General features: G+C 49.1%; 1 protein-coding gene across 2 annotated transcripts in view; it reads left to right on the top strand.

Annotated features, from left to right (window-relative positions):
• Positions 1-12330, top strand: part of MEGF11 (multiple EGF like domains 11) — a gene marked incomplete at its 3' end in the record, with an annotated part of 185586 nt that extends 173256 nt beyond the window's left edge. The window contains exons 19-22 of one of the 2 annotated variants that reach the window (XM_083870603.1): positions 639-705; positions 5912-5968; positions 11732-11938; positions 12170-12330. In XM_083870603.1, the coding sequence (XP_083726729.1) occupies positions 639-705; positions 5912-5968; positions 11732-11938; positions 12170-12330 (492 nt within the window). The remainder of the gene's footprint in view (positions 1-638; positions 706-5911; positions 5969-11731; positions 11939-12169) is intronic. The other variant, XM_083870602.1, reaches the window with a different exon arrangement.
• Positions 12331-15572: the final 3242 nt, after the last annotated feature.

The raw sequence follows: 15572 nt of genomic DNA, 5'->3' as shown, positions 1-15572 counted from the left end.
GAAAACTCAGCAATTTTAGCACCTACAGCAACTCCCAGACCCCTCTGCAGGGCTCAGCTGGTGACCACTCACCTGTGGAGCTCTTTCTGCTCTGTCCCAGCCCAGTGGGGCTGAGCACCCCAAAGCAGAGCCCCTCTCCTCTCAGCAGCTGCAGGACAGCCCTGGACTCTCCTCTTTGCTGGCAGATCCACAGGGGCCTCCTTTGTGCTCCATCATTGCCAAAGTTATTTTCCTTGAATTGAGAGAACTCGTGTCCCCTGCATCTCCTGTCAGTGCCCCCAGAGCTGCCTCAGCAGCCCCAGGCTGTGCATGCTGCTCCAGGGGGTTTGATCCATCCATCTCCACGGGTTCTTTTGGAGTCTGTCACCCCACATCCACAGGCATCTGAGTCGTGGTTCTAAAGGAAATCCTGTGTTTTCCAGCATGTTTGTGTTCATGGCTTGGTGAAGTGACTTTCCTTTGTGATTTTCCCTAATGCTAGTGAACAGCTGTCCAACTCACACAGATAAAGGGCTGAGGTGGTGAGGCCAAGGCAGGAGTCACCTCCCATTTTTGTTCCTGACATCCTTGGGCTGTAGTCTGGGGTGGGAACTGTCTGTCTCTTCCAGCATTAACCCATTATCATACTTTTTGAACAGCTCAGTAACAAAATCCTTGACAGAGAAACTGCAGACTGGAGACCCTACAGCTATCTGAATGAACTAGGTCAGTAATTTTTAAACACTTTAATCACTTTAGTAGACTTTAGAGCAAGTCCAAATCCAAATCAGCCTTTCATAAAGGCATTAACAATAATGAGGAATATTGGTGTTGTTTTTATTTCACGATCAGAATTGCCAGTAGTGAAAGATGGAGAATTAAAAATTGTTTCCTTTACCACAAACCACAAACTGGGAAAGCAAAGTCAATATTCATTTTAGTCTCCCTTCCAAGGTTGCTCTGTTGAATCACTATCATCTACTCTATAAATGTTTTTTTAAGGACTAACTCAGGACATTAAAAATTCAAATTTGGCTTTTTTTTTTTTTTTTTCTTTTCCCCCTTTCATGCTTAATAAAGCTTAGTACTAAATAGTGGCATCTTGATGAAGGTGTGGAGCCTCTGTGGGAGCTGGGGTGTGCAATGCTCCATTATCTCCCAGTAAATCATTCCGTGGCAATTCTGAACCACCAGCCAGTGCAACCAAGCCAAGAGTGAAGTTTAATTGCCTGAGTTTATTCTTCCTGGCTTGAGTTTTCACAGGGTTTTTAGCAGCTCTTAGCTCAAATCCTGCCCAGATTTAGTGCTTTGGATCCTATTTGTTTTCCTATTTGAGCACTCAGAGTTTGGCTCATCAGTGGCCAAAAGCTTTTGCCCTTTCCTTTGCTGGGATTAGTAACATCTCACTGAAAATATGCAGGAGGAGGGAAAGTGCAGCATTAGGGAGTATTATGGGATTTTTAAGGTCAAGGAATGAACTCAGGGCAGCACCAGGTATCACATCCTGCCCCTGCCCCTGGGCCCACACCGTGCCTCGCTCCAAAGACTCTTCTCTGCATCAGGAAAATCACAAACCTGTCAAGCTTCAGTGCAAAATCTTTAACACCATCAATGTTTTCTGTGTAATAATCTGCAGAACCACTGTAGTGCTTATCTGGATGTGACATGGAGGGGGCTGTGTGAGAGGCTTCTCAAACCACGTTCATTTTCCTTTTACCATTTTGCTGCTTTTTTTGCACACTATTTGCTTTCTTTGTGGTTAACTTGTGCTGTCCTGAGCTCTCCATGTGCCACCTCTGTTCTGCATTCATGCATTTTATTTTACCAGCAGAAATGATGCTAAATGCCTCTGCAGCAAGAAGGATCTAGAAGTGATAAATACTTTAGCTAAGGGGCCTCCAGCAAAACTCTCAGCTTTTTTCCCATAGTATTTTGCATCCAAGATAACTTTTTCTTTCTTTTTTCAAACTAATTGATGAAAATTAGATTCTTTTTCTTTCTTTTCAGTAGCAGAATTAATGCCTGCTCATGCTAACTTTCATAATGTTGAATCCTTGCTCAGATCAAGGACATTTTTACATGAAAATAAAAAGTTTTCATTTCTTGGTTCCTCTCATGAAAATTTCAGAAGAGAGTTAAAATCTTCAACTTTGAATTATAAAAATAAAATAAAAATCTAATAAGGTCATACAGGGAATCTTGACTTTCAAACTTCATCAAGCACAGCTAAAAACATGTTCCACCTTCTGATGCCATGATCAGCCTTAGTTTCATCACATAAATGCTCCAACTCATGTGTTGGAAGAGCAGCCAAACCTTGGGCAGGGCTGGATTCAGTTAAAAAGTTAAAAATAGCAGTGGACAACTTCCCAACTCCTCTGCTGTGACCCCATGAATTGTCACAGAGGGCAGACGTGGGAATGAGCCAAGAAGAGAGAGGGGGAATGGAGGCAAAATTTGGGATGGATGGAAACTCTCCACTGGTTTTTCAGCCCAAAGGATGGGACCCAGCAGATGAGGAGCACCAGGCTCCCAGAAATGTCTACAGTCCTGTTAGAAACTGCAGGTGTCCTAAACATGAATTATAGCTGGGGAAAGGAAATTGTAAGAATATCCACACCAAAATTAATTTGATCACTCATCTCCTAAAAGCTGCAGTGATAAGGATTTTCTTAATTGCAGTGGACCTCACCAGACTGCAGGTGTTTTACTTGTTTTGCAGGACTTTGTTTGCCAGGTTCACGTTCTTTGCAAGTGGGAAATGCAAGGACAAAGCCTGGAGTTTTACTGCTGCACATTTGTTAGTGTGCTTCAAACTCCAGATTTTCAGAGAGCTGATTGTGTTCAGTGGAGTCTGGGGAGGAGCACAAGAAATTCCCATGGAGGTGGCCTTGAGACATCAGAGTTTGGGGACTCTGTGGTGCCAAGAAAAGGTGGCTTTGTCACCTTCCTGTGTGTCACTGCCTGCCCAAGGCAGCCTGCTCCTTGTCTCAGGGAATAGCTTGTCCTTGCATTTTCTCTGCCTCACATTGCAGAACTGGAATTGTTTGCCCTGTGAGTAATCCCCTTGCTCTAGTCCAGTCTGCACTGAGCAGTGGCAGAGCTTCCAGCTCTCATCCCAAGCAGGTCAAAACTCCCAAACCACTGACCTGAGCTCTTCTTGTCTCATTATCTGGAGCACTGCCCACAGCAGCTGCAGGCAGGGCTGGGTTTATCTGTGATTTTTTTAACAGCAGTCCTGGATGCAGACACTAAAGTGGGATTTGCAGCACATCAGGAGTGACTCAAAGCTGTGTTTATTCCAGAGGACCAAAGGCTATAAGTTTGATTCACAGCTGACTTCACTTTTTTCTCAAAGCCAAAAGGTGTGGAAAACTATTTCCAGTGGAGACTCTGATTTCACCCCAGCAGATAATTTAGCTTCAAACTTAAACCTGGACTTCAGTAAAGTGCCACATCCCTGGCCTGTTTAGGACTTTTCCACATTAACCACTTCTGCAGTTTAAAAAATAATGTATCTGTTATTCATTTCACCTCCCAAGGAACTCAGTGAATACAAAAAAAAATGGGTCATAAACCCACAGTTTTATAACAGATAAAAGAGAAAACTAAAGGCAGAATTACAGGGGATTTCAGGTTGGGAAGGGTTGTGGGGTTATGTGGCTCTCCCAAGGGTAATGCATCTCCCCATGGGTCAGCCTGGCTCCCCTTTGTTCCCTGCCACTGCCTCTCCATGGGTACAACCCCTTTCCCTGGGAACCCCAGCTGGGAGCTCTACAGCTGCTCCTCCCAGCCTTGCTCTGTGGGGTGAGCCCCAAATGCTGCTTGGACACTGCTGCCCGTGGAGATTTGCTCAGCCCTGGCAGGAGGAGGATGTGTGACCCCCCAGGGATGGCCTTGGGGAGCACCAGCCCTGTGGCTGTGGGCCAGGGATGAATTGGTTCCTCTTGCTCTGGGCACAGAGTTCCTCCTGCTCTGGGACAGGGCACAGAGCTCATCCTGCTCTGGGACAGGACACAGAGCTCCTCCTGCTCTGGGACAGGGCACAGGGCTCATCCTGCTCTGGGACAGGGCACAGAGCTCATCCTGCTCTGGGACAGGGCACAGAGCTCATCCTGCTCTGGGACAGGGCACAGAGCTCATCCTGCTCTGGGACAGGGCACAGAGCTCATCCTGCTCTGGGACAGGGGATGAATTGGCTCCATCCTGCTCTAGGACACAGCACAGAGCTCATCCTGCTCTGGGACAGAGCACAGAGCTCCTCCTGCTCTGGGACAGGGCACAGAGCTCATCCTGATTTGGGACAGAGCACAGAGCTCCTCCTGCTCTGGGACAGAGCACAGAGCTCATCTGCTCTGGGACAGGGCACAGAGCTCATCCTGTTTTGGGACAGAGCACAGAGCTCATCCTGCTCTGGGACACAGCACAGGGCTCATCCTGCTCTGGGACACAGCACAGAGCTCATCCTGCTCTGGGACACAGCAGAGAGCTCCTCCTGCTCTGGGACACAGCAGAGAGCTCCTCCTGCTCTGGGACAGGGCACAGGGCTCATCCTGCTCTGGGACACAGCACAGAGCTCATCTGCTCTGGGACAAGGCACAGAGCTCCTCCTGCTCTGGGACAGGGCACAGAGCTCATCCTGCTCTGGGACAGGGCACAGAGCTCATCCTGCTCTGGGCCAGAGCTGCCCAAACCTCCCAGTCTGCCTCGCCCTGTGCAGCAGGATGGGTCTGGGAATTGGCTCCTGGTGCAAAACAAAGCAGAAGGTGCTCGGGTGGCCTGGGGGGTCACTGGTGACCAGAAGTGCCCCATCACAGAGAGACAGTCAGGGGCCACCAGCCCCTTTCCTGTGCTCAGGGATGGGCACTGAGAACCAGAGCAAAGGGTTGGTTTGTCTTTGATGTGCCAGTAACATATTTATTGTCTAATGTAGCCATTTCCCTTATTTAGAAAAAAAAATGAAGCTGTCATGAAAAAAAGGGCTGGTGCAGCATTGCCCATGGCCATGACAACCTTTCTGCAGAGACCAGAGGACACACAAGGACAGATTGCTGGGAGACCTCTGGGACACGCTGTTTGTGGGGCTCTTTTTCCAGGGTAACTGAGTTACTTGACTGGGAATCCCATAAGCCACAAGGACATTTCTCAGTAACCAAATTTGTATTGATTGTCCCAGTCAATAGGAAATACCAGACTCTATAGCTAAAGAGATTTAAAGGCTTACATTAGATTTTCCTTTTGATTGATATCTAGGGTAATTTGCAGGAGTAAAAATGGAAAAGGTCCCCATCCCCTTCTGTCTCAGCTTCTGTGAGGAACAGCAAGTTCCTCTGGAGCTGCACAGGGCAGAATTGTTTGCTGTCAGCTCTGCTCCTGGTGCTGCACTCAGAGCACAATGGTCACTTAGGGACTAATGTCACATCAGTCACTGAACTGGGCAAATTCATGAGCAGAGTGATAGTAGGTAATTTAAGAAGGTTGTACACACCTTAGTCTAAGGCTGTGAGTTAAATAACACACTCTCCACAAACAAAACAAAGCCTAAAATTAGTCACAGAGTGCTGCAACAGCAACCTGCAGACTCAGATTTGAAAGGGCGTGTTTTAAGCTTCTTTCACACCATTCCAGTAATGAATGTCTCAGCAGATGGTTTTTATCCTGATCTCCTGATGGATGGCAGCTCTTGGTAACCCTGCTGCAGAGAGCTCTCTCTTGCAGGGAAACTCTTAAGCACATGCATAATTCCAGGCGTGCACAGACTCCCCACTGGAGCTGAGTGTGTGCTTACAGCTGAGGATGTGCTTAAGAGCCCTCCCTAAATGAAGGCCTTGATGTACAATTTAGAGGGAAGAATATATGCTGCTCAGTAGTCAAAGCAATCCAATTTACATAAATATTTATTTGTTTTCCATTATATATCATTTTTATGCAGGTGCTTGTGGGATGGATAGACGTCAGAACACATACATAATGGAAAAAAGCTTCAAAGGTATGGTATCCAGAGCTGCAGAACCCTGCCCAGGTGTGAGGAGGGTGTCCTAGAAGAGGTGAGATAGGAGCCCGGCAGAGGCAGGGAGGGACAGAGGCACCCTGCCTGCCTGGCTCCCAGCACTCCTGGCCCATCAGTGATGGATGCAAAGCTCCCCGGGGCCGCGGGCTCTGCAGCACAGGGAGAAAGGGAGGGCTCGGCTCAGGGCAGGAGGAGCTGCCCAGGGCACACTCAGGCAGGATCCAGGCCACCAATAAAGGCTCTGGGGGAGCTGCTGGTGGCAGAGCTGTGTCCCCTGCTCTTGGCTCCTGGCCATGCTGAGCTTAAAGAAAACCCTCAGGAGAGAAACTGCCCCTGCCCGTGCCCTTTGCTCAGAGGGATTTCGAGCAGAGCTGGATGTGAAAAAATGCAGAAGAGCCCCCCCTGAGGGTCCCCTCTGGCACCAGCAGCTGTGGGCACCGACCCCAGGGCAGGTCTAAAACAGGATCTCGGATGAGTCATGAGCACAGGGACCAGCGGTTTTACATTTCACTTCTCCTCCACGTTTACATTCTAAATATTCCAGTTATGTCTGGACCAGGGGAACACTTGGCACAGAGGTTCCCACAGCTCCTGGCAGGTCGGGCTGGGGTTGAGCTCACCGAGCTTGTGCTCCAGGAGATGGAGCAAGGGATCTGTTCTCCTGGGGAACAGGCAGCTTTCAGGCTGAGCTCCTTGATCTGAATCCAAGGCTGTTCCACCTGGGAATGTCCCTCAGGGAGCCGAGGAGGGAAACTCCACAGAGGCTCTTCCTGCAGCTGCCCTGCCAGGCTGAGCTGCCCCAAAGCCACACCTTTGTCCAACTAACAAGGAATAGCAAAAGCTATTCCATAAAAAATGCACTAACCAGCTTATAGCCAGGCCTAGACATCAATAGTCACTTTGTAGCTGCTGGTTTCAAAATACAGGGATGGAATATTTGCTAGAATATCACTTTACCAGACAGAATCACCAAAGGAAACCAAGGACCCATGACCAACTCTTTGTTGATAAAGCTAGAGGAAAAATATCAAATAGATTATGTATGTATATGATATATATGATTTATGATATACAAGATACTCAATCCACTGGTTTCAGCTACTTCAGTGATTCCCTTTTTCAAAAGAAAAATCTTATTATAATAGAGTTAGTTGTTCTCTTTACATGGAGCTCTTAACTTCATTACTTTGAACTAAATTACTGTGTTTGCAAAGTTTAAAAGTACCTTAAGCACATGCAGCAGGAACTCCCATCCATAGGCACAGTCACACAGAGGGGGACCAGTGGGGGCAGAGAGAAAGAATCACAGTGACAGCAAACTGTGAGATGCATTTTCAGCTATATATTTTCCTTAATTTTTAGGATCTGAACCATTTCCTTTACACGTTTATCTCTTTGCAAATTGAAAAATCAGGCTCAGAAGGCACAGCTGGAATTCTCTGTGGCTGCTCAGCTGCCTCAGATGGGCAGGGCTGGCAGGGGCAGGGTGCTGGGACATGGGGACACACCTCCTTCCCAGGTGTGGCTGGGAGCTCACCTGGAGGCACTCAGGAGCTGAGGGCTCTCAGAAGCAGCTGCCCTTGGCTGAGTGAAGGTTCCCAAGAACAATAAAGGTCAATTCCTGGACTCAGGCAGCCCCAGGGGTCCGTGGCAGCCCCAATCCCAAGGGAGTCTCCTCCCAGGAGGAGCTGGGAATGTGCCCAATGCTCAGAGTGAGCTCTCCTTGCCCTGCCAGGCCCTGGCTCACCACATTCCTCAGAAAACGGAGAAGAAACTCCCAGTCCCAAACAATTGGATTCTGTCAGCAAAAAGACTTGGCAGGCTCGTTTTTATCTATTTTCATCCACTTTAAAACCTTGTCTTTTCCCACCAGTGTGGTCTAACAGGGGACAGCCTGGTCCTGCAGCTGGAAGTGGTCTCTGGTGCCCCTGGACCACACAGAGCCTTGCAGGGAGAGGGGACACAGGGGCTTGAGGCTGAGGCCAGACTGTGGTGAACCTGGGCCACCTCCTGCTCACCCAGTTCTCTGGAGACACCAGAGCTGGGGCTGTGCCCAGAGCAGAGGGGTGTCCCCAGGGGTGCTCTGGAGCTCCAGGGGTTGGGCACAGAGATCTGGGATGGCCAGGTGTCACAGAGCCAGCCCTGAGCCCTGTGGCACCTGCTGACAGGGGCTCAACAGGCACAAGGGTTTTCAGAGCAGGTTTCTGAGCAGTTTCTTTCCTGTGCATGGTGCTCAGTGATACCAGTCCTGAGCTTCCCCTTTCAGCTGAGTCCTTTGGTTTTTAGAGGTTTGTTTTTAAAATGGATACTGCTGCACTGATGGAATGATGTGACCTCAGTCAGGCACGACCATTTTAAGGAAAAACACCCATGCTTTGTAGAAAAGCCAGGAAAATCCCAGCAGAGAGAAGCACTGATCCCAGGGATGCAGGGCTGGGCTCAGGGTGGTTCCCCTGGCTGTTGTACAGGATGTGTCCCCACTCCTGTGTCCCTCTGAGAAGCAGCACTGGGCCCTCGCTGTGTCACTGTCCCTGCAGCAGCCAAGGCTGGCCAGCTTAGGGACAGCACAACAAGGGTTAAATAGCAGGAGAGCACCTTCGACCAGGGCACAGCACCTCTCCCCACAACTTCCACCTCTGCTGTGGGACACAAGACTTGTCAGCAGTGCCAGAGGAAATTCAGGGCAGAAGAGAGGAACCCAGTCTGTGGGAGGGACATTTCCAGTCCCTGCTAATAAAAATAAACCCTCCAAAGGTCTGGTGATTGGTATCCAGGCAACACAGAAGGCAGGGACTTCAAAATTAGAGCATATTCCCAATATTTCTCTGGAAGTCCAGCTGATTGAGTGGTTCCAGTGAGTCCCAGCACTGTGGGGCAGAGCTTCCACCTCCATGAGACTGGACCCTGTGGCAGGGAGGGATGAGGAGGCAGCACAGGCAGGGCTCACACATGGCCTGCAGCACCATGGGCTGAGAATCTCTAAATAGGTTTGTTCTGCTTAAATTAATTCAAGAAACAAAAATTGACAGTTTATGCCAGACTTCTTAATTATCCCCAAATTACCTTAATGACAAAGTAACTCAGGCTGCTTCTACAGCCTTTAGAGTTAAATCCTCCATGATCTTGCACATCATGTTTCTTGAGGGATAATGACTCCCTGGTGTACCCAGAATCCCAAACATCCACTGGTGCTCCATAAAACAATATTGTGTCCAAAGCAAAGGTCTGATCCCAGCCAGACACAGAGCTCTGTGTACGTCAGCAGGAATGGGCTCTCTGGGCTCTCAGGAACGTTGTTTCTCAACTTCTCCTGGGAAAAGGCAATTCCTGGGAGAGGCCAAACAAGTCTGGGCAGCCCAAGTGGTTTTCACTGGTCTCTTCCAACTGGTCCTGGGAAGGGAAGGGAAAGGAAAGGCTGAGGGACACCTGCCTGGGGGGTAATGTCGGCCCTAACTGCAGTGCAGGTGAATTTTAGCTTAGGGACATAAAAGTAGCTGAGCTGGATGAAATAAAACAGCTGATGTGATGGGATTTTTGCCTTTGCCATCTGCAATGTGCCCAATTCCACAAACAAACCACACAGCTATTTACCTGCAGCTGCAGCTCTGCAGGAGGAGGAATTCTCACTCTGCTCTTTGCTGTAGCAGCCAGCAGTCCTTTATAATCAACATTTCCTGAATGTGCACCCAGCTCTGGTTTGATTTGTTCCCTCCCAGCCATGGTGCTGACAGGGAATGCTTTGCAGGGGGCTCTTGGGGCACAGAGGGGATCCTGCTTTTCACCCTGTGAGCACCTGCTCAGCAGCACTGCTTGGAATGGAAAAGCAAGTTTATGATAATATTCGTGTCCCTCACCCCAAAATGCAGAGCTGGCTCATTAAAGGCTGCCCAGGCTCTCCCAACCAGCTCTATGTTCCTGCAGTAGCCACCAGGAGCTGTAACTCACTGGCAGGTGGAGCTGAGCTTTTCACTTGTCTATGGTTTCCTCACCTCTCACACCAACAGATCCCAAACTGTGGCACCTGGATTTGTAACATACACAGCAAAAGCCACCATTGAGCTCACTCATGTGCAGAAGCCTTTGGTCTCACAGGGTTGCTCCATCTCTCTGTAGAAGGATGGGATGGGGCAGTTTTCCACTGACTTGTACTGGGCTGGGGTTGGTGACACTGAAGGGACAAATCCTGCAGCCAGGGAATGTCACTGTTGCTTTGGTTCCCATCTCCTTCATGCACCAAACCAGGCGTGTTTCATTTGGAAGCAAAGGCACTGCTCATCTCACCCAGGCTGATGTCAGACAAGGAGTTTCCAAGTTTTCTGACCAAATAAACATTGCACTGGTGCCAGGCCTCTGCCAGCCTCCCCATCCCTGATGGTCCCAGCTGTTTGTGGGCAGTGGAGCTTCCCAGTGAGCTGCTGTCACTGACCCCGGGAGCTGAGGGCTCTCCAGTCTCGTGGGTACCACTGAAATCAGAGCCCAGAAAGGCAACACCTGGCTGCAGGTGGCAGAGCACGACCTGGTACCTCCCTCAGGGCTCAACCAGGATCAGGGGTGGTGAAAACACACGGACACACAGATATAGACACAAGCCCAGAGCTGCAGGAGGGACAGTCACTCCCAGTGGAGCAGAGCTGGCGCCTGAGGGAGCAGGACGGGGCTGGCAGGCTCAGAGCCGAGGTTTGGAGCGGAGAAGCGATGTCGTGTTGTCTGTCTATTTCTTAACCTGAATTTCTCTTTTTGTCTCCCATACTAGACAGCGGGGGCAGCTGGGATTGCAGCTATTTTGCAAGTCCCCCTATTTCACCGGGAGTATTTCATATATACCAGGATCTGCCTTTGTACTGTAACCCAGCACAAGAAAATGCCTCATCTTTCATTGCATCGCTCTAATTCTAAATTACTGGCACTGCCCAGCAGGATGCACACAGCAGCAATGGCACGTTCTTGAATGTCAATGTTAAGACCTATTTATTCTCTATTGTTTTTTATTTTTAAAGCAAGACTGGCACTGTACTTTGCAGCAGGCTGGCCTATCCCAGCCAGGGTCACTGACCGGGCAGGCTGATGGTTACAGCTCTCATGCCAACCTTGTTCTCCCCATGTAGTGCCCCTGTCACCTCCTCTCCAGCCCAGGGGAGAGGAGCAGGACATGCCTACAGCAAAGAGGGGGAAAAAGCAGAGCAAAAGTGAGGCTCAGATGGAGGCTTGTCCCCCCTGTGGAAACCCAAGCATTCCCAGATTGAAGGATGCTGGGTAACCCCAAAAGCGGCAGGGGCTGCACTGGTGTAGTTCTGAGCCTGTGGCAATGCCGTGCACTCCAACACAGGGCTCTGGATGTGCCCAAGGCCCCGGGACTGTCCCTGCAGCCAGGTCCCAGCAGCAGGTCCTGCCTGCAGAGCTGACTGCACTGCGGGATAAACACGGCTCGGCTCCGTAAGAGTTCGGGGGAGGGAGGGGAAGGATTGCCACCTCAAATTAAATATTGCAGTAAACGACAGCTAGAACCTTTCACAGGAAAACCTTCAGTACTGAGTAGGTTTTCATTTCTTTCCTGCTAGTGAGTGGTGGATGCAATGGTCTGGAACACCCAGAGCACAAGCACCGGGTGTGTGTGCTGGAGGCTTCAAGGATCTTCCTTATCCCCTGCCCCCTTGTCCCCCAGCCTTCCTGCAAGAGGCTCAGTTGTAATCAACCTAATTAAGCTAATGACCCTAACGCACCCACTCCACTCTTGTTTTGCAGATTATATGAAAGAATCTGTGTGCAGCTCCAGCACTTGTTCCCTGAACAGCAGTGAAAACCCATACGCCACCATTAAAGACCCCCCCATTTTAACCTGCAAACACTCCGAGAGCAGCTATGTGGAAATGAAATCACCTGGTCACAGGGAGTCCCCGTATTCCGAGATGCCAACTTCATCAACAGCCAATAAAAACATCTATGAAGTTGGTAAGCAGTGGGTGGCACAGGGCGGGGTTGGTGGTTTTCCCCTGTCCTGGGGATCCTGGGCTTGGTGTGGCACAGGGATGAACTGGCAGGGGAAAGGCCTGAGCATTGGTCTGTTGGTTTGGGGAGCTGAGCCACAGTGGGGGATGTCCTGAGCTTGGAAGGGACCCACAAAGATCAGGAGTTTTGGGACTGCTGCTGGTCACCCCAACCCATTTCTCCTTTCTCCCCCAGAGCCCACTGTCAGCATAGTCCAGGACACTCGCAGTCGGAGTGCCAGTTACCTTCAGAACCCCTATGACCTGCCCAGGAACAGTCACATCCCTGGTCACTACGACCTGCTCCCCGTCCGGCACAGCCCCACGCACGGCCCTTCTTGGGACAAGCAGTCCTAGAGGGATGGACCTCACTGGGCACTGTGCTGCCAACACAGACTGGGAGGGAGCACAGGAGGAGTTCTTCCTTTCCTGAGGACTGGCAAGGACCTAACACGACATCAGCTTGGGCCAACTGCTGCTGCATGGTGTTATTTATAAAGACATTTTTGTATGGGTACCTGGAACTAACGAGAGCCTCCTCCACGTGGGACTGGAGCACATCACCCCAGGAAAGTGTCTTCATGCTCCAGGCAAAAACTCTTTGTGGTGTGTTCTAGACCTGGCTTTGCTGTAAAATAAACCACAAAAACATGCTAAGGACTTCAGGATGTACATTTCTACCGACTGCATCAAGAAACCTTTTACTGTTAGGAACAAGGTGACTAGGAATACGCTGGAGTTTATTTTCATCTTTGTCACAGGAATGGACATTTTTCTGAACGAGAGCAGGGAAACTTGTCATTTCACTGTCTGGAAAGCTCATTTACTGCCATCACCATGTGCAACCTGTGCAGATCATGCTTGGTAATTAGCATTGAGATTGTCATCTCTATATTCACTACCAGAGAATTTGAGTTGAGGAATATTAACACAGACACTTTCTGTGCAGTTCTTACTGTTTCCAAACATCCCCTGATCTTTGCTAATGAATGGAGTTTCCACAATGAGTCTCACACCCATCTTAGCACACTTTTAACGCTGATTGGCACAGGTAGGCTTTGATTTTTCTTATGCAACTTCTCTTTTGATAGCTAAATCCAGCAGATCTGTCAGGCAGCTTAAACTGCTGCCCCTCCAATTCCTGCCTCGGGACGCTGCAGGTTTGCACAGACCAGCCCTGGTTTCATTTCCTTTCTCAAAGCTGAACCACATCGGCTTCTCTCTCCCATCTTCCCAAACCATCCCTCATGATTCACTGTCAGCATGCCACTGATGACACCTCTGAATCTGATGTGCATTACCATGTAGTGCAACTTTATCCGTTGATGATTCTACCTGAAATGTCATTAAATGGAGCTGAAACTGGGTTTTCTTTTTCAGCAGCTGTTTGTGAAGTAATTATCAAGGGTCTGACCCATGGTAAAATTTTGGACTGAGCCACCATGATATTTTTTTTTTAATTTATAATCTCTATTGACCTAGAAAATAGAATACTTGCCGTTAGTTCCTTGTAGATTTTGAGCATGAAGTAGTATTGACTCTAAGTATGTAATTTTATTAGGCAAACGTGGAAGTAGCAAGTTGATTGCCTTTTAAATATAAAAAATATTCTGTTGCACATTCGCCAGTCTGATGGAAGCAGCAGAGGACGACAGCAGCCCCGTGGGTTTGCTCCCAGCACGAGCCCAGGTGTGACCTGCTGGGCTCAGGGACTGGCAACAGGAGCCCCCAGCTCAGGGGCAGCAGCTGGATCCCAGCTCTGGGAATACTCCTGGATCCTTGGAGCACCGTGCTGGGGCCCAGCCGTGTCCCCACAGATGGGCTCAGCCTCACTCCTGGGATCACAGCCCCTGGCTCTGGGCATTCTGCCCCTGGGGGCCTTTCCCTTGGAGCCAGGACTCTCCAGGTGGTCAGGCTGGCTCTGAACCCCCAGTCTGAGCCTGGGCACCCCTGGGCTCCCAGAGCAGGATCCTGCCCACGAGGTTTCCTGAATGCTGCATGTGTGCATGGGGGCCGTGGCTGAGCAGCAATAGCAATTTTGTTTTCCAGGAAAGCCTTATTCAAGATGTAAGGAAACAATTATTTTGTAGGCCCAGTAGGAATATATTTTACGTACATGAATGGAAAGACTTACCTCAAAAATATCAAGAGAAAAGCGGTTGGATGAGGAATACTCTCGTTAAGACCCACCTTGGCACCCAGCACAAGCAGCCTGAGCTGCTGGCCTGACCCACGTTGGTGTGTTGCTGTAGTTTGCAATGAGACTCCAGAGAGCAGAGATGTGCTCAGTTGTTCGGTTTGTTTTTTTTTTTCAAAGCAGGATTTTGAAACCAAATGCAATGATGTGCATAGAGCTTAACAGGAAAAAAAAAAAACAACAACAAAACCAACAAAAAAAAAGTACCTTCTTGTATATCAGCGTTAGCTTAGGAAACAGGCACCAAAATGGCAATACTTTTTTAAGGCAAGACAGATTTGTAATATATTTGTTCACTGTGCAAAGGTATCCTACCTTGTACAAAATAAATTGAATTTCTCTCAGCGTGTAGTTCTCCAACGTACTCATTTGCAGAGCAAAACTTCCAGCCCTGCACAGATCTGAGCTCTCCAGGTGATGTGGCTGCTCCCCTCAGTCAAACCCCTCAGGCACCAGGCTGGGACAGAACTGGCAGGATGGCTCAGACACCCAGTGCTGCCATTCCAAGTTGGAGTAAACCAAAGGTAAGTGGCTCTGCACACCCTTATCCCAGTTCCTCGGCAGTTTGGCCTCAGTGAGACTCCTGGGAATGCACAATCCCAGCTGGAAGAGCCCCTGGACACCCCCAAATGTGGTGACCCTGCCCTGGGCCACTCACAGGGTCTCAGGCCTTTGGGTGGACACCTGAGGACCCACGGTCTGCCAGCAGCAATGGGACAGGACACAGCCCAGCAGCTCCCAGGGATCCCACTGAATAAATCAGGAGCACAAATTTGCAGCATTGCAGAAACACCTTCACAGTTAATGAGTCCCAGGCAATGCAGCCACTGCTACGTGCTGAAGCTTTTCAATATTTGTGCTTCACATTTCTAAAAATCTTGTTAACTAAAGCCCAGCGTGTAATCTTCTTATTTGACAAGGCACACTCAATAAGCTATTTAAGACTGGAAATTCATCAGGTCTGAATTTATAGAATAAGTAATTCTAGCTTAATAAAAAATGGCTTTAAATCAGAACAATTCCATGTCCTTTCTGCTTAAGAGTCAGAACATCAACTCCCATCAAAGACAGGAATCACTGATGCTCGCTGAATAATTGTTAAAAGTTGGGCTTTCAAATATGCAGATGACAGCAAAAACTTCTGGCAAGCAAAGCTCATCTTTGAAGCGTGATATGGAATTCCCAGAATCTCAGGAAGCTCCTTCCAGGGCCCAAAGCAGTGTCTGTGACCATCAGTTGTCTCCCATTAGCAGGGAGGAGACAGTTCAGTACACAAGTAGTGCCAATTATGGAACAAAATGATTAATCAGCAGCTGAACAGGACAATCCTCCATTGGGAAGAATTCAGCTGGAATAATGACTTGCATTGTCTCTCCCAAAACACCTCGGGAAGCACCTTCCT

Source organism: Zosterops lateralis (assembly GCF_965231275.1).
Source record: "Zosterops lateralis genome assembly, chromosome: 13".
Taxonomy (NCBI): Eukaryota; Metazoa; Chordata; class Aves; order Passeriformes; family Zosteropidae; genus Zosterops; species Zosterops lateralis.
The sequence above is the reverse complement of the archived record's forward strand: the minus strand, read 5'-3'. Positions and strand labels throughout refer to the sequence as shown.